The sequence below is a fragment of the Barbus barbus genome, assembly GCF_936440315.1.
Source record: "Barbus barbus genome assembly, chromosome: 22".
Lineage (NCBI taxonomy): Eukaryota > Metazoa > Chordata > Actinopteri > Cypriniformes > Cyprinidae > Barbus > Barbus barbus.
Genome location: NC_136750.1, coordinates 25,185,052 through 25,205,713, shown reverse-complemented (window position 1 = coordinate 25,205,713; position 20,662 = coordinate 25,185,052). Strand labels below are relative to the sequence as shown.

Below are 20,662 nucleotides of genomic sequence, written 5' to 3'. Positions count from 1 at the left end.
TTTTTTTCCATGCTATGGAAGTCGTTGGAGACCAACAACTGTTTGTTTGCCCATGCTCTTTTTTTGTGTGTTCAGCAAAAGAAATAAATTCATAAAGGTTTGGAACAACATGAGGGTGAGTAAACAAAATAACTTAAATTTTTGGTGAACCATCCCTTAAAGAGGGACCCGAGACATATCTAATGGTGCTTTTCCACTGCATGGTACGGGTCGGTACGGTTCACTTTTGGGGGGTTTTCAACTGGGTACAGTACCTGGTACCTGGTACTTTTTTTAGTACCACCTCGGTTGAGGTTCCAAGCGAACCATACGTTACCAAAACGTGACGTGTAAACTCTGCTGATCACTGATTGGCCGGAGAAAATTAGAAAATCTGCGTCACTGAACTTGTGACACGAGACACAACAGACCCGCCAGATTTAAATCAGCACAACCAGCGAAGGATCGAATGCAACTGTTTTGAATGAGCACAATTTTTTTAACAATCAAAAAATGGCTGTTTTGTTGTCTGCTGAGGAAGGACAGACGTTCCTCTCGTTGATAGCCAAAGAGCGGATCCAGCGAGAGCTTGATGGAGCGATGCAGAATGAAAATGTTTTTTCAGGAGTCACGGCAGTAGAGGCGCTGCAACTGTAACCGATATGTAAATAATCCCGCCCACTCTAAAGTGGTACTAAACTGCAGTGGAAACGCAAACCGAGCTGTGCCGAGTCGTACCACGCAGTGGAAAAGCGTCATAAAATATTATAGGGACTTGGGGGGTGGCCTGATTTGAGTTGAGACCCAGAAATCTTCTAGAACTCCCTAGCAACTACATAGCGACAAACTAACAACCAATCAGAACTTGTTATCAACCCCATAGCAATGCTGGAAACCCTGAAATCCACTCAAAACACTTGCACGGAAAACATTTTCATCAGATGTTAAGATGATTAAGTTTCAAAGAAAGTATCAGATATCATTTGAAAAACTAGTCAGTGATTTGATAATGTTTTGCTGAAGAAAGCTGGGGTCATGAGTGGATCATTGGCCTTATGTAATTTAACATTAATTGTGGAAAACAACTCAGATATGATTTAATCTGTCTGAAATCACAATGTGTGCAGGCATCATAAAGTGATGGCCAACAGCAGTCATGAAAAATTACACTTTGTTTTGGAAAACATCTGTTTTGTTCATGTTGGACAAAAATATGTTTTAAAGGTGCCATAGAATGCATTGATACAATATTTTAAATTGCAGAAACAGTTTTGCATGTCCATTTACAACCCTAGGATTTCTCCCCAGAATAAAACAGTCTGTTATTGGCTTATGTGGAAGGGTCATGAATGTTGAGCTCTGCTCTGATTGGCTGTTTCACAGTGAGGCTCATTTCAGTAGCTCACAGGAGGGAGAAACAGGGAAAATATATATTTCAATACTTTCTCGCGTAGTTATATCATTGGGTAATTATACTGTAAATAAAATGCGGGCATCAAGGAGCCGCTATTAATATGCTGGGCATTGAAACTGTTTTCAAATGCATGATCGCATTTTACTTTCACTTTCGAGATTCGCGATCGCATGTACTCTGTTTATACTATGGAGCGCCAGTACTTACTACACATTTTACAAGATCAGATGCTTGTCAGTGTTGCTCAAGATCTGTAAATCATTCGCCATCATCCTCAGTCATCTCTCCTTACTCTGTTTATGTGGTAAGTGAAATCTAACAGGCTACCGCTATGTCCCTTTAGTGGCTCGCGTTATTTTATTAGAACGCATTATTTGCTTTCCGTGCCTTTCTGAATACATACACCAACCAATCCCTATGCTTCACATCCCCTGCACAGCCTGGAACATAACATATATTTCCATGATCTGCCATTTTCACTGTTGTCCTTGCTTGTTTCTTCACAATACCTGCAGAACTTCAGATGGTTCAGCGGGCGGCTGGCCTAGAAAAATGGGTGGGTATATGCAAATGTTGGGGGCATAACTATTAGTGATCCTAACTGTTACGTTCTGATTCGCCTATTTTTCAGTGGTCTTTTTTATTCACGAGATTTACATAAGGAGGAAACAATGGTGTTTGAGGCTCACTGTATGTCATTTCTATGTACAGAACTCTTATTATTCAACTATGACAAGGTAAATACAGTTTTCCATTCTATGGCACCTTTAAAGTTCATTGAACACCTTTACGCAATTAAATACCTATTCTGAGGAGAATAGCAACTGAAAGAGTTGAGACCACATTGCTACCTGATGTACATGCACTTTCCATTCAATGGCATTTTCATTTTGCATGACCTTTCCAGTGGCCCAGTTACATCTTTAGTTCTGGGAAACAATAATATTGTTAATCTCGAAATAAATGTCAGTTTGTTTTGAATACTCTCCCTTAAGAGTCTCTAAACACACAAAGTCTATTTTTTTTAATATGTCAGATTGCATACATGGTAAATGCTTTTGAATTTAGCCTAATCCGGAATGGCATTTGTGAGCAACTTTGAAAAATATTTGAAAAATCAATAAAGTTTTTTCCCACTTGACCTCATGGGAACTGTGTCATGCCCCCGTTTGATATAAATCACTAAATCAAATGACTGCTTTGTGTGAACCTACCAAAGAGGCAAATTGTCTATGATGTCTTCAAGAAACCATAAAAACCCATTGAACATTACACGACAGAAGCTCTTTACCCATTACATGACAAGTCTGTCACAAAAAGTCTCAGATTATAGACAAAGTTAGTGTAAATATAACATTAAATTCAATTCAATCAGTCAAATATTTATTTTAGATTGACTTTAAGTTATCTAAAACATGTATTTAATAGGAAACAATATAGGAAATGAGCATGCAGAATTAAATACTGGGTATCAATATCAATATACACTACTGTTTAAAAGTATTTTTACAATTAATAATAATTGTTTTCTGTTTGCATTTAACATACATCACCAAGTGATGCTTCTGGACACATCATCAGTGTACTGATGATACAATATATACTACTATTAAAAATTTACAAATTGTGTAAAACTAAAAATTGTGACCTACAGGTATATAACTATGAGTCTTTACATATATGCAGAGCGACAGGCATCTGTCTTGTGCGCTTTACCTAAGAGGTCCTGTTGTACCAGTAGCAGAGAGCATGTTATGTATTTTCTGGAGGTTATTAGAATTTTATCCTGCCTTTAAATCAAAGTTGCCGTAGAACGGGGATAGTTGATATGTGGCGGGTTAAGTGTGTTCGTTTTACCCTTCCTATGACAGATACCCCGATAAAGGTCTAAAGGACAACTACTGCAGGAACCCAGACGGGCGCCAGAGACCTTGGTGTTTCACCACCGATCCGAGCACTCCATGGGAGTACTGTAACATCAAACAGTGTGGTGAGTGTGCACGCCTGCGTCTTATGTGTAAGATGAAGAGACAGAGAGAAGAACAAAAAGAAGCCAGAGAGAAAGAGAATGAAAAGAGGCAGAGTTTGCCAAATTTACAACTTCCTCTTCCTGTAGCCCTGGCTCCCCTCTCGTTTGGGACCCTCACAGGAATGTTGTTTGTAACTGGGAGAAGAGAGAGAGGAGGGTCCACCTAAAAACTCTCTCTCCTCTCTTTCTCTTTCCTCAGGTCTTGCCCCGTCTTTTCAGTACTGTGCCTCCGTGTTTATTTTCCCTCATCAGCGCAGTGCAGCGTTGCCTTATCTGCATGAGAGAAATGTGCTTGAGTTTCAAGTGCTATGTAAACCTTCCACGCTAAAGACAAAACACGCGTGTGGGTTTCAAACCCCCAGTTCGCTCGAACACACAAGCGCCCAAAAACCTATTCTTATAATGACCCCCTCCTCCTCCTTGCGCTGCCTCTGTTTATTTTCATTAGCGAGGCGACGGCATGTTGGTTCAAGTGGGAAGCGAAGCATAAACTCAGGCGTCCGACGCACGCGCTCTTCACCATTCTAGACTGAGCCACAGGGTTCACATTTGTATTTCAGAGCTATTTCTCAAGTCCATGTCGTAACCTTGAGCAAAATCCTGTGACGGATTCTCAAAGATCAAGGAACTTTTCACCACGCTCTTTCCTGTTTGGCAGAATGCAGCTTTTTTTCAAACACCTCAGTATCTCAATAAGCAGCTATGTATGTCACTCATTTTCCACCTATGGAAACCATCATAGGTGCATCTGCTTTTACAAGAAGTGGCTTTTGCCTACTTGCAGAAAGAACATCATTCTTAACAAGACTATTTGATACTCTATAAATCTAAACATGCTCTTAATAGATACAATACTGCTTTGCAGTAAACATAGTAAGAAAAAGTGCCTCATTGTTTCCACTTGCTTGACCTTTGCATTTGTCTTCACGATGTTATGCACCACTGCCTTAGTTAGCATTCTCTAACGCTGCAATAAAATGCTAAGATAACATTGTCCGAACATAATCCCAGCTAATAGAGAATGTTCTCAGAACATTCTGGCGAGGTTCTCTCAAAGGTATGAATAGACATTGTTCCAGTAATGTTAATGTTTTATAAATGTCTTTAATAATGTTAAAACATTAGAACAAATTATTATACATTATTTATACATCATTCATTGAACTTTTTTTTTCCTGAGATGTTTTAGTTGAATGTCCGTCTAACATTTTTTAAATATTACTCTTTTGTCACTACTTTACTAGTTTCAAAATGTTTCCAAAATGTTCAGACATGTCAACATTCAAAAAGTCATGTTTCCATAATGTTTGTAAAATCATAAAATGGAACGTTTCCTTTTTGCAGACCTTCACATAAACATGAAAAAACAGTTTTAAAACATTTTAAAAATAGACATTCTGAGAATATTCAGAAACAACGTTAATTTAAATGTTAACATCTTTGTTAGCGGGGATAACATTGCATATGTTGGGATCCACTGTATATCTCTTCAAATTCTCAGTGTTTTGGATGCATTTGAGAGTTTGATTTTGGGTTTCATTAGCAGGACTTGGCCTATATCCCCATACTGCTAGCCTCATTAGCAGACTGAAGCACTAGCAGTTTATTGGAGGTAAACATAATAAGTCTCCAATGAGCGTAATTTATTGCAATGAGATTCATGGGCAAAAACAATATATATCTGTTGTGCACTCATAAAATGCTTACTTTTTACCCTAAAAAAAGCTCTGTAGGCTACTGTTTTAGCATTTGTCACAGACTTAGTGACTGCTTTGACTCATTCAGGAAGCATTTCTCTCTGTTAGGATAAAGCTGTTATTATTCCTCCCTCAGGCAGCGCAGTCTTACAGTTAATAGTGAATCTATGATTCAGTGCTCATCATGCCTAAGGAGTGATATTATGCTTCATTCTCTCACTCTCTTTGACTTTCTGTTAATGTTGTTCACTGTTTACTCAGATTCAGACAATGGCGGTGACATTGACAACACAACAACTTGTTTCCGTGGACGTGGAGAGGGTTATCGTGGAACGGTTGGCATCACCCCCGAGGGAGTGACCTGTCAGAGATGGGATGCCCAGCTTCCCCATCGACACTCTTATACTCCACAGAATTACCGTTGCAAGTAAGAAAATGCTCCTAAAACATATGCATGAAGTAATGTTTCAATGTATAGTTCAAATATTTACTGAACTTTCTTGTTTCATGCACATGCAAAACCTTTTTATTGATTTACAGAATATCATTGGGATGCACATGTGCAGCCAAACTTTGATGGTCTTTCTATTGAAAAACTAAAAACATTTAGTACATTTAGGCATTACAACAGATGAAAAATTATAAAAATGTGTGAAAATATTCCATGAACGTACATTTAAATGAGGAACCCGACTCAAATATAAGGAACAAAATAAAACGTTTTACATGGGCAAACACAGTCAACAAATGGAATAAAATAAAATTTTAAGATGAACATGCTAAATAAAATATCCAATATCAACTGAAAATCTGAAATTGTTTTATACTGTATATGTAACAAGTTCTGATATATTGTGCAAAAATACATATGTTCACCAGGTATGCTGGTTCCTATCTGTAATCACTAGGAAAATCTAACCTAAATGTTTCTTCTGCCAGACTGTTATCTGTCATCATATAAGTTTATATTTTAAAAAAAAAACCTGCAGATAATTCTTCAAAACCTGTAGTTTTTAAGCTCAGTCTCAGTCTGTTCAGCATATGTCCTGTACCACTAACATGTGTGATGTGAATATATGACTACGGAGTATTAAATCTGCACTGCAGGGATCTCCGGGAGAACTACTGTAGGAATCCTGATGGTCGTCATCTCCCATGGTGCTTCACTACTGACCCCAATGTACCTGTGGCATTCTGCACCAATATCCCTCGCTGTGGCGTTACACTATCTGAACCTGAAGGTAAGAGTCACGTTATATTTTTTTCTAGTATTAATTCGAAAGTTTGGCATTCCATGGTACTAGCATTACATTTTTGATTCTCATGCACACAGAAGTGCATGAACATAGACCTTGAGAAATGTTTTAACCATTTAGACCTCATTGTTCTTCATAACAAATCTAATTTATTATACAGCATATGTTCTTAAAGGGGTCATATGATGCTTTTTTAAAGATCGTTATTTTGTGTATTTGGTGTAACAGAATATGTTGACATGCTTTAATGTTCCAAAAACTCATTATTTTTCAAATACTGTACATTATTGTAGGTCCTCTATGCCCCACCTCTCTCAAACACTTTGTTTTCTACTAAGTCCCTCCTTCCGACAAGCACAGTCTGCTCTGATTGGCCAACTGGCACAGTGCATTGGGATTGGCCGAACACCACAAGCCACGTACGAAATGTAATGCCCCTTTCCATAATCACGAGCTTCAGCTTTCAAAATTAAAATAAAGACAGTTAATAATGTCCTTAATTTTACCATCAGTTCAATCCCGAGAGGGGAACAGAGTCGCGTGACAGACACAGTGATGATGCTCGTATGTGTTTGCAAACAAGCCGTGATTAAGACGATTTCTGACGGGCTGTACACTCCGCTGTGATGTGACCCTGTCTCTCTCTCTCTCTCACACACACACACACACACACACACATACAAGCCGCGATTAAGATAGCTGATGTGCTGTGATGTGACCCTGTCTCTCTCTCTCTCACACACGTGCGCGTTCTTCTCAACCGTATTTGTCACGCACGAGATCACATTGTTATACTTTTATTCAGGCCATGAATTCTTGCAGACTAATCTGAGCTCAGGGACATTAATATACAGATAATTATATGTAAAATATCAGCATCCTTGATTTTTAGAAAATCCAGGGAGAAATTTACTGTTTTATTGAAATCCTAGGCATTTTGATACTTTTGAATGCATTTGAACATTTCAGTGCACACCAAAATTAATTGTTTCAAATATTAACCATCTGGTAAAAGCACTGTGGCAGCTGTAGCTTATTGATAGAGTATTTCAAGCCATGCCCTTGACCGGAGACAACCCTCATGAAGTTCTGTGACATGTCTGACCCTGGCTATGCCTCCTCTCTGTCTAGATGTGTATTTCTGTACTTTGAGCGAAAATTCCAGTAAAAAATGCGAGTTTTCAGACAGCGACCATAAAACCTATTACACTTATTTGCTTTTCAGAAACATGTTTATTATCTACTGGCTTGATCTTGTTTTCCATGATGTTTTGGCTGGCATTCTTCCAGCTGTGTTTCTCTGGCTGGGTAAAAAAAGAAGACTATAACTTTTGAAGTAGTTCCTTCTTTGCATATCAAAACGACCCTCAAAAAACGTCCTTGACTTTGTCCTTATTAATCCTCCCCAGCAAGAAATATCATCTATATAATTTATTTTCATGATACTCAAGAATGTCGTAGCTCTTTCTCCCTTCTTTTCACTCTCTTTAATTTGCTCTTTCTTGGCTGTCTTGGCATTGGTATACGGTGGTCCCTGTAGTCCGTTCTCCACGGCCACTAATGGGGGCTGTTTGAAACATGTGCAGGGAGCAGGAGCCGCATTGTGGGAATGAGACAGCATGAGTCAAGCATTAATCACTGCTGACAGCTTCGTGTGACTGGCAGGGCCCAGGAGACGCTTCATAGAAGGACTCGCACAAGCGCTGATGTTAAGATCGATTTAGCCGGTGTTCCAATTGAGGCCGTTGGGATGATCGTTCGACTATTGTGGTGCGCTGGGAGCCCTGCTGTGTTTCCATAAGCAGTGTGTTTCCACAAACCTGCTGTGTTTCTTTAAGCACTTCGACTTGCAGAGTTTGATAATCATTTTGAGGCATTTAGGTTAACAGCATTGATTAAAAGCAAAGTTCTCACTGGGATCATTAAAACATCTATATTTAATCATGTTTCATTGCATTCATCTTTCACTCTGTGCATATATTTAGAGGTTGCCAAGCATATTATTGCTTGTACGTAGGCTTAGTGAGTTCAGAAAACTTGAACTTAAACTTTGGCACAATCATTTTTTATCAAAAGTGCACCTGAAAAGCCTTATAAACTGTATGTTTTATTTGTCTGTATGTAATTTATTTATCCTATTTGTTTATGACATATTTTGTGTATTTACCTGCTGTCATGGCATACAATCATTTAAAGCTAAATAGAAATTTAAAAACATAAAAATGGCAGAAGAAAATAAAAAAAATACTAAAACTTAAACTAAAATTCAAAAGGAAACTGAATATTTAAAAATTAAAGCTAATTCAAAATATTAATAAATACTATAATAGAATATTTAAAAAAAATACAAAACACAGGCAACTGGTTGAGGAAAAGTGTGCTATTACTGTCAAAGCAATTTTATGTACAGTTTTTCCCTGAAAAATTATAAAATGAAATTTTAATGAGGGACTAGACACATATCTACGTAAGTAAGTAACTAACAAAATATCATAGTGAATTATGCATCGGCAAGCACACAGTTAGAAAAGTATCCACTGAAAATGTTGTTGTTTACTATTATTGCACAACCCCTTTATAATGTCTGCTTTAGTTTGAAAATATAATGTTTTTTGGCTATGTTGTTTCAGAGTGTTATACGGGCATTGGTGACACATACAATGGAAAACAGGCTAAAACACGCTCTGGCATCCCTTGTGCTCAATGGAAAGACCACCGTGAAAGGTAAGAGCTGTCCATCCATGTCTAGACTGCATAATAAATGTCTGTGTGTATTCATTTCAGAGTAAGTATTTGATTTTTTTTTATCACTTGAGCTTTAAACTGAATAAATAACATGCACAGATTCAGAGACAACAAACTGATTGTTTACAGTCCTTCAGTATGGACACACATTTAGTTTTCTCTATGTATTAAGCAGAACCATCATTTATATCGGTATAGCGCATAGATTCAGTCATGGACATTCACTCAGTTTCCATGGAAACCAAACTAGGTCCACATTTTGCTATGCAGGATCTCAAGGACAATCCCATGATGCCTTTGTGTCGCTTTGCAAGGTGAACAAACTCCATTTAGTCATTAGGTTCAAGGGTCAATCACAGCAAGTTGTTGTTAAATTGGTGAGCGTGAATAAATGGGGCAGATGCTTTGTGAAATATCTCATGTTTTTTAAAATATATGTAAGCATATGGGGCTATCAAATATGCATTCACAGTTACTTACAGCCATACTGGAGTGTTAAATAGCGAGGGTTTATATTTGTTCCTGCCAGGTGTGGTCTGTTTCCTCTAATGCAGTTATGGTTTTGTCTGTCTTTAATGTGCATTGCAACATTATCGGTGAGTGTGTGTGTGTGTGTAAGTCTCAAAGGAGTCAAGAAATAATTTCCGCAAAAGGTCTGTGTTGTTTCTGCCATCCACACTCACCCTGAGATGTGTGGCGTTAAATAACTTCCCTGTTTTATGAACAAGTTCCAGGTCAAAGGTCGACCTTTCCAGAACCCTGCCAGCTCATTGATGCAAAGCTCAGGGATTGTCAGGTTGCGTTTGTCTTCGTTGAGAAAATAAGACCCTCACGGTTTTCTGAGGAAGAAAAACACATTTAGTGCAGGACACCCCATTCTGAAGAGCTCTAATTGATGGTAAACGTGGAGCAGTTGGAGTGACTCAATTCCCAAAAAATTGCAGGCAGGCCAACCCAGCTGGAACGGGATTCTTTAGAGCCACCCTCTGACCCCTTTCCTCTCCCTAACCCTTCTCCATGAACACATCAAAGCCAATCAGCTCCTTTATTTGGCCTGCAGCCTGTGAGCCGCCACGGCCGGGTTGCAAAGGTCACTGTCGGACGGGCATTAGGCGTAGATTGTTTACATTGTATGAACCCTAGAGTAGCACGGCTAGAAAATCATTGGTGTCATGCATGTGCTTTTCATTGTAGCACTTTTGGTCTCTGGTGAACGTTTTGAGAATTGTAGCATCTGTGGATCTTCCTGAATCTGAGTGATAATGTGGAAAAGCTTTGGGAAACATGTCATGAGTTGAAGCTAAATACTTCACCTTGCCTCCTGAGAGGATCTCTACACAGCTGGGGCTTAAGATGAACTTATGAGAAGAAGATGCTTCTTTGGACTCTTCTTTTCAATGGATTTAGATGTATTGTTTTGTTACAAACACTGGATAGACTGTTTGATTCGTGTTAAACGACCCTGGATTTGTCTGAATGGTGCACCTGTTTTGAATGTTTTAATTAATATGTTAATGTTCACTCTGCTTTTAAAGCTGCAGATCTTCTGTTGTAATGATTAGATTTGTTTTTGTTCTCAGTAATGAAAGAGATGTGGACTTGCTGATGGCTGAACAGGTGGGGAACTTCTGCAGAAACCCGGACAAGGACAAACATGGCCCGTGGTGTTATACCAACAGCTCATCTATCCCCTGGGATTACTGCTCTCTCAAACCCTGTGAGTGAGCAGCATGTTGTCTGTGCTAACATTACAACCTGATTGAGACCTTTGGGTTCACTAAAATGCTACTTGAAACATGAAGAGTCTAACACAAGCTGAGGAATATGGGGCTAATGTAAACCACTGAACCCAATAAGTAAAATGTTAAAAAGATATTGCCTAAAATAAACTAATTTAGAACAAACTGTCACCATACAATAACCAGAGGTGCATAGTTAGAGCGGAACATAAAAGTATTACAAAATAAACTATAAAAAGTGTAAAAGGCTGCATTTTTAAAATCAAATTAATATATTTTTTTAATTAAACACTTTAATTTGTGACTACAAACCACTGCAAAGTTGCAAATTATCATAATATGTTATTTGTTTAAATTGGTTACTTTTATTAATTTAGTTCAACCAGTTTGTCTCTGAAACCATTGTGAATTAAAATCACCAATGTCTCAATCAGTCAGACAACTAATTCACTGATTTGACCGGAGTAAAAAAAAAAAGTCTCTTATGAGGAAAAAAAAGCTCATGCTTATGCTCAACAAGACTGCATTTATTTGCTTTATTTGATTCAAATTAACTTTTTTTTTTTATATATATAATTTATTCCTGTGATGGCAAAGGTGAATTTTCTGTAGTCATTACTTAAGTCTTCAGTGTCTTTAGAAATCATTCTAATATGCTGATTTGATGGTCAATAATTTTTTTTTATCATTATTAATGTTAAGTGAATCATAATTGTTCACTCGTTCACTGAAACATTTGAAGTGCTTCACTGAAAAAATTGATTCATTGAATTTACAAAAGTTTTTTAAGGTAAGTGGTTGCAATCAATTTATTTTAGCTACATTTAAATACATTTTGTTGAAAGTTAGTCAACTAAATTAGTTTTTTTATAATGTAGCTAAAATAAATTGATTGCAACCACTTCCCTTCAAAAATTTAGTAAATTCAATTAATCATTTTTTTAGTGTTCTGGAGTTAAGAACTCAATTGTTCGTATATTTTAACAGCCCTCACACACTTGTGTTGGAAGTTTTGAGCCCATCTATCCTTACTTATATTAAAGTACATTACAGACAATAACCATATTTTTGACCATTGTGTTCCCACATATGCTGCTTTCCTGTTGACTTACACTCTCATCATTGACATCGCAGACTTGTGTTGAGCATGTAGGCCATGTGTTACGAATCTACGGCACATCAATCACTCACACACACACACACATGAGCACACTTTCCACAGAGGTTTCAGTTTAATTAAAGAGTGTAAAGTCCAGGTGGCTCAGACTGTCAGCACTCCCTCTGTCTCTGTCACAAACACACTCGCATGTATAAGTTAAGCTTCAGTGCTGCGCAGGTCTAACTGGTCCCACATGCTGGACCATGCTGGACTAGTCCTATGCTAAAGACCTCACACACACTTTCACTCAAATTATACTCTAAACAGCCATCACTGGTGACCACATCTTTTTTTCATTTCTCATGCGTATTCATTGCTTAGAACAAAAATAAGCTTTTGTTCCTTTTCCTTCCTTTTTAGGTGAGCCCTCACATAACAATCTGCCACAAAAAGGTAATCATGTCTTTCAAGTGTTGTTAAGATGTGCAGATTTCCATCTGATATTCCTTTTCTTCAGATTACATTAGAAAGATTATTTCAAAAACACATTTGTGCATTTGTGTGTTTTTCTGTGTTCTGATAAACTTGCGTCACCCCTCATTTTGTCTTTTCATTTCTCTTTACAGATGAGGGTACAAAGACCTCATGTTTTGTTCACAAGCAGGTGAGAATCGTCGGTGGTGGGCCTGTCCGGATTAAAGAAGGCAGCTGGATGGTCAGCATACAGAGAGGGTAAGCAATTTGCAAAATATGAAGATAACATTGTTAAATAATATCATTAACAAAAATTATTTGTAGCGCACTAAGAATTGGTAACCAGTATTACCAGTATGTAATTTTAGTAATATATATATATATATATATACATACATACATACAGGGGGAGTATTTGATCCCCTGCTGATTTTGTACGTTTTCCCACTGACAAAGAAATGGTCAGTCTATAATTTTAATGGTAGGTTTATTTTAACAGTGAGAGACAGAATAATAACAACAAAAAAATCGAGAAAACGCATTTAAAAAAAGTTATAAATTGATTTGCGTTTTAATGAGTCAAATAAGTATTTGACCCCTTCGCAAAACATGACTTAGTACTTGGTGGCAAAACCCTTGTTGGCAATCACAGAGGTCAGACGTTTCTTGTAGTTGGCCACCAGGTTTGCACACATCTCAGGAGGGATTTTGTCCCACTTGCAGATCCTCTCCAAGTCATTAAGGTTTCAAGGCTGACGTTTGGCAACTCGAACTTTTACCTCCCTCCACAGATTTTCTTTTTTTTTATTGAGCAGAATGAAACATAAATTAACAACAACATCTTGATGTAACGACCTACACAAAAGCTGGTAGGAAATATGGCACTAACAGATGATGGCCTACTTTTAAGATTGTAGGACAAAAGTGAAGTCCTAGTGGAATAATATTAGTAATAATAATAGTAGGCCTAATAATAATAGTAATAGATATAGGGATGAAAGCAGCGGGAGCAGATTTTCTATGGGGTTAAGGTCTGGAGACTGGCTAGGCCACTCCAGGACCTTAATGTGCTTCTTCTTGAGCCACTCCTTTGTTGTCTTGGCCGTGTGTTTTGGGTCATTGTCATGCTGGAATACCCATCCATGACCCATGGTCAGAAAAACATCCCCAAAGCATAATGTTTCCATCTCCATGTTTGACTGTGGGGATGGTGTTCTTGGGATCATAGGCAGCATTCCTCCTCCTCCAAACTTGTGTTGAGTTGATGCCAAATAGCTAGATTTTGGTCTCATTTGACCACAACATTTTCACCTAGTTCTCCTCTGAATCAAACTTCAGACGGGCCTGTACATGTGCTTTCTTGAGCAGGGGGACCTATACTATTACTTTTGTTACAAACTCTTAACCTTACATGTAATCCTCCACCAGACTACTTACTTGTTAGCATTATATATGTACTGACTTATTAACATGTGATACTATTAGGTGTTGTCAATATATTTACAGTTAAGTTACAGTAATTTAACAGGGTGTTTGCGTTTCCCCACTTTCTTTATATCCAGCAAGTATACACATTGTCTGTTTTCCTAAAAAACCCATCACATGCAGACTGTAAAATTCCCTCCAAATAAAGTGCAGTTGTCCATGAAGTCAGTGTTCAGACAGCTCCTCAGAAGTAAAGCCCTGCGCTGTCATGTTTTATAATGTGAGAGAGTCATGTTGGAGATGCGTCACTGTCTCATGTCTCTCGGTCTCTTCAGGAGCACTCACTGGTGCGGAGGTTCTCTGGTCAGGGAGGAGTGGGTGCTGATAGACAGACAGTGCTTCTCGTCATGGTAATTATCTCCAGCCTTGCTGCACAGTCACCATCATGCCCTGGCCATGACCTCTGGATTCTCAGGGTCACAGGGTCAATGATCAGCAGGCTTCCATGATTTGTCTTGAGCATGTAACCTAACAAATCAAAGCTGTGGATGTTTTAGAACATGCATCTTATAGAATTAAACATCCATATATCTACATATCCACAAAAAGAATATAGAGGTCATATCACGAGAAATCATATTTAGCTTGAACTTTTGGGATAAGAAGATGAATTTTACTACAAAAACATCGTAACATAACATCCTTCCTAGTCTAAACAAAATACCATTTTAAGACCATTTGTAAAACCAAAGCTGCAAAAATAATCTATTCTGAACTTTTTAAATGCAAAGAAGCTGAAAACGTATTTTGGACTTGCAAACATGCAGTTTTCTAGTATATCTGATGCACCTCATTATAAAAAGCTGTTGGCATGAAAGACATAGTAGCAAAAAATTTCCCATTTAATGCTAAGGATCAGAGAATGAGTAGAAAATGGTCATAAACAACGAAATTACTGGCACACACACACAAATTAATTCATGGATATTTATGGCCAAAACTTGAAATCATACATTTATGATTTGCTTTTCCACCATAGCGTGCCTGACCTATCAGAGTACAGAGTTTGGCTTGGTATATCCCATTTGAATGAGTCGGGTGAGAATGACTTCCACAGACAGGAGAGGAGAATCTCGCACGTCATCTGTGGCCCGGAAGGCTCTAGTCTCGCCCTTCTCCGACTGACTCAGTAAGAACTGCCGATTGATCAATATGTATATTATTAATATATTCCATCTCTGATCTTATTCCTTTGTTGTTGATGAAATGACCTCTCTGTTCCTCTTTCACATAGACCTGCACTCCCAAGAGAGCGTGTCAGAATTATTCAGCTGCCCGTGGCGGACTGCAGCATTCAGGAGGACACCATATGCTCTGTGTACGGCTGGGGTGAGACCAAAGGTGGGTTCAACTTAAGAGCCAGTCATCAGAGACTCCCCACCACCTGACAGCTTTACAGGCACACAACATTGCTGTCTTGCTTCCAGCCTAACACAAAAAGCACGCAGTGGCTTCAACTGACTATAAAGTTCGGTTATTTTGATTAGCATGAATCCATTACCCAAAGTTGTGTGTACACCAAGGAACAGCACTTGAATACATTTTAAAAATGAAAGCAGGGTAGGAAATTACCCAGGGCTTTGGGGAAAAAAGTCACAAAAATGCTCCAAATATTTAAAATGTGAGAGCCCCCAAAAAAAGTTATTGTTTTGTTGTGAGGGCAACATTAACAAACAGCTTCCAAAATAATTCATGTTGATGCTGAAAGCATTTTGGAAGGTTTATGCGGTTTGGAACTACATAGCGTAACAGTGTGTAAGCAGGAGCGAAGGCACACAAATCTGAGTTCATATTCAAGTAAATGTGCCAAATATAGTCTCTAATAGAGTGTTTTCTGGCTTTCTCAGGCACTGGACATGAGGGAACATTGAAAAGAGTTCATCTGCCCATAGTGAGCAATGAACGATGCCAGCAGCTTCACAGGACAATTCCGATCACCAGTTCAAAACTATGTGCTGGTGGCAGGAGAGATGAAGGAGTGTGCGAGGTGAGTTTATTCACTAGATTTACTCTCTGCAGGATGAGCTATCATTCAAAACTTTGGGCTCAATAATGGTTTTATTTTTATTTGATTGAATGATTCATTTTAATGCAATAATGCATTACATTGCCAGTAGAGACTTCTACATAGTTTTTTAAAATCTTTTTAAAATAAAAGTGGTAATTTTGCATGTTCTATTAATCAAAGAATCCTACACAAAAAGTACCTTGGTTAGGCAACAAAACTGTTATAAACATCAATAATAAGAAGCCTTTTATTTTTTCATGTGACACTGAAGACTGGAGTAGTGATGCTGGAAATTCAGCTTTGTCATTACAGAAATATATATATTTTTTCTATATTACATTTTAAAATATAGTCAAATAGAAAAGAATTTCGCTAAAATTAAAAATTTTTATGTTTGATCAAATAAATGCAGCTTTGGTGAGACTTCTTGAAAAATACTTTTAAAAATCTTCCGACCTCAGACTTGTTGAATGGTTGAATGGCTGCTTATTTAAATCGCTGACATATTGAGACAAATGCAATCTTATTTTTTGTTTAACTGAAACAAATTATAAGGGTTTTGGTTGCACTTTTACCTTTGTCATATGTATTATGTATCATATGTACACTTTATATGTATTTATAAATATTAATTTTTGCCCTCAAGTTTTTCCTATTTTTCATGCTTACAGAAAGACTATGGCGGTCCTCTAGTATGCCAAGAGAGTAACAGTAAAGTCATTGTCGGTGTGAGCATAAACGGCAGAGGATGTGCCCGACACAACCGACCGGCCATTTTCGTGAACGTGGCCTTCTATACTGGATGGATTCATAAAGTGTTCAGAAATTATCCAAACTCAGAACTAAACAACTGATGGAGAATAAGCAGGATTGAACCTATGATCTGAGAACAAAAATTCTGAATCTCCATAAATCCGACATCGTTTCTTGATTTTAAGGATCACCTGAACAGATCTTATTGAAAAAGTTATTGGGAACTTTCCTAGCTTGGCCGAGAAACATATATTCAGAAACTACTCAAAGAGCTAGAACTGCGGCTGAAACTGTTGCTCTGAATTCAAGCAATTTGTACACCTAATAATGCCAGAACCGCAGAGCAAGGCGCTGGGAGACAGAGTCTCTAAAGGCTAAATTTGCAACTAGCCATACGGAAAGATAAAGACTACTGGACCGAAGTGCAGACGAGCAGCCAGAATCTGTTTCAAGAATCAATAGCCATTCCTGGCCACCAACCAAAAACCTCAAGTCCTCGAAGAGAAATCTTGCTGCAGTGCGCTACAAAGCATTTGTATGTACATTCAACCCACACATTACCCATCAAACTAACAATCTGGACTTCAGTTGGGAGATTGGATTCAGAGACCTAACACAAGTTTGAGTCTGGATTCAGACCAGGACTTGATATATGCATACAAACTCTCAGATCCCAACAGGAATCTGCCGTTCCCTCCTTTAGAAGCGTTCAAAGCTGACCGACGTACACATATCGGCCGCTCCTCATCGAGAAAGAGAGCTGTTATGATTACAAGTGCTTGTTGATGTAAAACGCTCATTAACAGTGTCATTCAAAAAGCCCCTTGATAAAGTATTAGCTATTAGCTAAATGTAAAACATCTTATGGGTAAAAGTATACACAGAAGGCTTTTTTGCGTTTGTGCTCCTGATAATACTTGAAAACACACATGAGAGAGGTCACCGTGTCCCTCTATAACACCTCCTCGTGTCGCCATTACAGATTGCCGTTTAGTCAGCGTAGGTGTTTATATATTCAGAGGTGTTCCATCCATTTCCAGTGTTGATATTTTGTCCACAAGCCTGAACGGAGATGACATGACCTGCTTGTAGTGACATGCAGCAAAAAATTGTAGTTGTCATAACCTATCAGCATCTGAGGTTCCCATATACTCTGTTTGGTTTAGAGCGGAATTCAGAGGAGGATTTGGAAATGTGTGTTGTAAATACTGTGGTCATGGGAGTGGGGTAATCACTCCCAGTTCTTTCGTAGGTCTCATAGACCTTTATAAGAGGTTGGCCTCCTCCATTCCAGTGTCCTCATTGGGTGGTTTTATATATTTGTAAATATATCTGTATTAATTCCAAATGCACATTTTGTCAGTTGTGAAACTCAAGAACGAGTGTGATATTTTATGTTTGTGCACGTGTGTATGCGAGGGTGCGTAATGCTGCAAAGATGCATTGAGGCCGAAACGTGCATCTCTGCAGGACAGAGAGCAAAGCGAGCGCACATCTTGTGTTCTTGTAGACATTGGAATAAAGGGGAAATTTACAGATTTAGCTGTTTTTCAGATCAGAGCCGGTGTAAGATAAATCCGAGTGATTTTCTCTCTTGTGTGGTCTTGGATCACTCATTCCGCGAGCGCCTCGTTCTCTCGCGCTGGCCTGCCTCCAAAAACAATCAGCTTGGGAAATTACCTCCAAAAATCATGTCGGCTTAAACAAATAGCTCTCTGAGTGATGGCTCGTAAGTGTTTGTATTCCAACCACTCCCGATGCTAATTATGTTGGTTAAAATGAAGGATGAGTTTAATTTGTAAGAGTCCTGAGGCACAAGTCCTTATGTGAGGACGTTGTTGAACACATTTAGATTAGAGTTACTAAAGCACAAGACAAGGCAAAAGAGCCCTTCAGTGTTACCTCATTTGGCTTTAACATTTATGAAAACAAATGTTTTTGTGTAGAACGTTTTTTTTTTTTACTTTGGAACAATACGAAACCTGTGTTTGAGGAAACCTAGAAGCTGCTGGATGTTGAAGTGGCTTGTTCTGAACTCTTTGGTAAGACACATTGAGGGGCAGTATTTTGGTGTGAAATCTGCATCGCATAATCAAATTTAACTAGGCGAAAAAGTCAATGTCATTCTTTTCAGTGCAAGCATACCTCCTTTATGTATATGCAAATTAGGCTAATTATGGAGTGTGTACTATTCACAAAACCCACCAATATTTGCCTGCCTCAATTAACATTCCGGTACTGCAGTTAAGCGGAATTTCCTTTTCTAGAGATGTTCGTGTACATTCTCTATTGAACATGGCAGTACAGATTTAGTTTGCACTGTTACTTCATTTATATAATGCCTGTTTGAATCAGGAGCTAAAACTTGTAAAAAAAAAAAAAGAAAAAAAAAAGTGCTTTGTTAAATCATAATTATGACATAAAATGACATTTTTATGAGATGAAAAAACAACTAAATTAAGACAAAAAGAATCATGATTATGAGATCGAAAGCCATAATTGTAATTCAAATTATATAATTGTAGTTCAAATGACATTATGTATAATTATGAGTTAAAATAAGTGATTAATAAGTCATTCATGAGATAAAAACATAATTTTGAGTCATAATTTTGAGATCAATTCATTGACATAAAAAGTCAAAATAATGACAAAGATCATAACTTAAATAATTCACTAAAAAGGTCTAATTATAACATAAATAGTCATAATTATGAGATAGTTGATCATATTTGAGTCATATTTGAGAAACTCTAAATTATAACAGGAAATGTCAATTATGAAAAGGTGAATTTATGATATTCAATTGTGACAGGCATAATTATGAGATAAATCATTATGATCAGTCAGAATTATGTGATGGTCATAATCATGACAAAAATATATATTTTTAGATAAATTATGACATAAAAAGTAAATTATGCCCAAAAGTTGCAACTGACTGTCATATTTCAGAGTTTCAAGTTGAAATGGACTTAAAAATGTAATTATGACAGTTAAAATTATGACATAAGTCATAATTATGATAAAAAAGTAAAAATTATGATTTGTTTTGTCAATGTCAGTTAGTTTTTGACTGATGACTTATCTAGTATTAACTTTTTATGTTATAATGTTGAATTTTATCTCATAATCTTGACTTTTCATCTCATAAATATTTGTTTTTCCATTTTATATCATAAGTCCGAAGTATGTATCATAAGTATGATTCACCAAAGCATAGAAATGGGCTTTAAAAAAAACTTCATCTCTAAATTCTCCCCTTAGTGTCTGAAAAGGCCTGTGGCTCACCAGATTTCATGTTTGTTCGATCGATTGCTCCTCTCTCTGATGTTTGTATGTGAGAAAGACGGCAGGTGAATGTATAGTGAGCTGCTACGGACAATGTAAAGGTGTAAAATGTTGTCTTTGTACAGTGTTTATTGTCTCACCTATTCATGTACAGTAATATTCATACTCAATGTATTATTCGCCTCTTATACCGACAACAGTATTTATCAACTTTGCCTGTGTTTGTGTATATTAATATATATATATATATATATATATATATATATATATATATGTGTGCCTTTATTTCAGCATATCTGGCAAGTATCTCTCGAATGGCAATAAAAAAGATGAAGAAAGCGACAAAAGAATAATAATAATAAAGAAAGTTTGCCCACACATCACTGAAAGTGGAAGGATATTGCTGACTTGATAGACGGAAATGTTTGTGTATGTCTCCCAAGTGCTTTAGATATGAGATTTTGTTCATCATTTACTATGCTCTGTCATCAAAATCATTTTACAGTATACTGAATCCACAGATGGTCCAGAACAGCCTGGGGTAAAGCACACTGAATTGAGAATTTGTTTTACCCTTGGGTTTTTGGGTCCCCGTTTATATCACACAAATGCAAAAGTTCAAATCCTTTGTCGCACAGAAAAGTATTTTAAAAGTCTGTGTTGACCCTTCTCTCTTTGTCCATTTACTATCAC

At 37.5% G+C, this 20,662-nt stretch overlaps 1 protein-coding gene across 1 annotated transcript in view; it reads left to right on the top strand.

The window, feature by feature from the left end:
- LOC306888363 (hepatocyte growth factor-like) overlaps nucleotides 1-19,037 on the top strand; it is a 31,234-nt gene extending 12,197 nt beyond the window's left edge. Inside the window, exons 7-18 of the mRNA XM_079446599.1 lie at nucleotides 3,265-3,383; nucleotides 5,381-5,546; nucleotides 6,227-6,360; nucleotides 9,006-9,099; nucleotides 10,701-10,837; nucleotides 12,379-12,411; nucleotides 12,585-12,690; nucleotides 14,193-14,267; nucleotides 14,897-15,046; nucleotides 15,152-15,258; nucleotides 15,765-15,904; nucleotides 16,597-19,037. Coding sequence (XP_079302725.1) covers nucleotides 3,265-3,383; nucleotides 5,381-5,546; nucleotides 6,227-6,360; nucleotides 9,006-9,099; nucleotides 10,701-10,837; nucleotides 12,379-12,411; nucleotides 12,585-12,690; nucleotides 14,193-14,267; nucleotides 14,897-15,046; nucleotides 15,152-15,258; nucleotides 15,765-15,904; nucleotides 16,597-16,779 — 1,444 coding nt within the window. The 3' untranslated portion in view covers nucleotides 16,780-19,037. The remainder of the gene's footprint in view (nucleotides 1-3,264; nucleotides 3,384-5,380; nucleotides 5,547-6,226; nucleotides 6,361-9,005; nucleotides 9,100-10,700; nucleotides 10,838-12,378; nucleotides 12,412-12,584; nucleotides 12,691-14,192; nucleotides 14,268-14,896; nucleotides 15,047-15,151; nucleotides 15,259-15,764; nucleotides 15,905-16,596) is intronic.
- The last annotated feature ends 1,625 nt before the right edge of the window (nucleotides 19,038-20,662 follow it).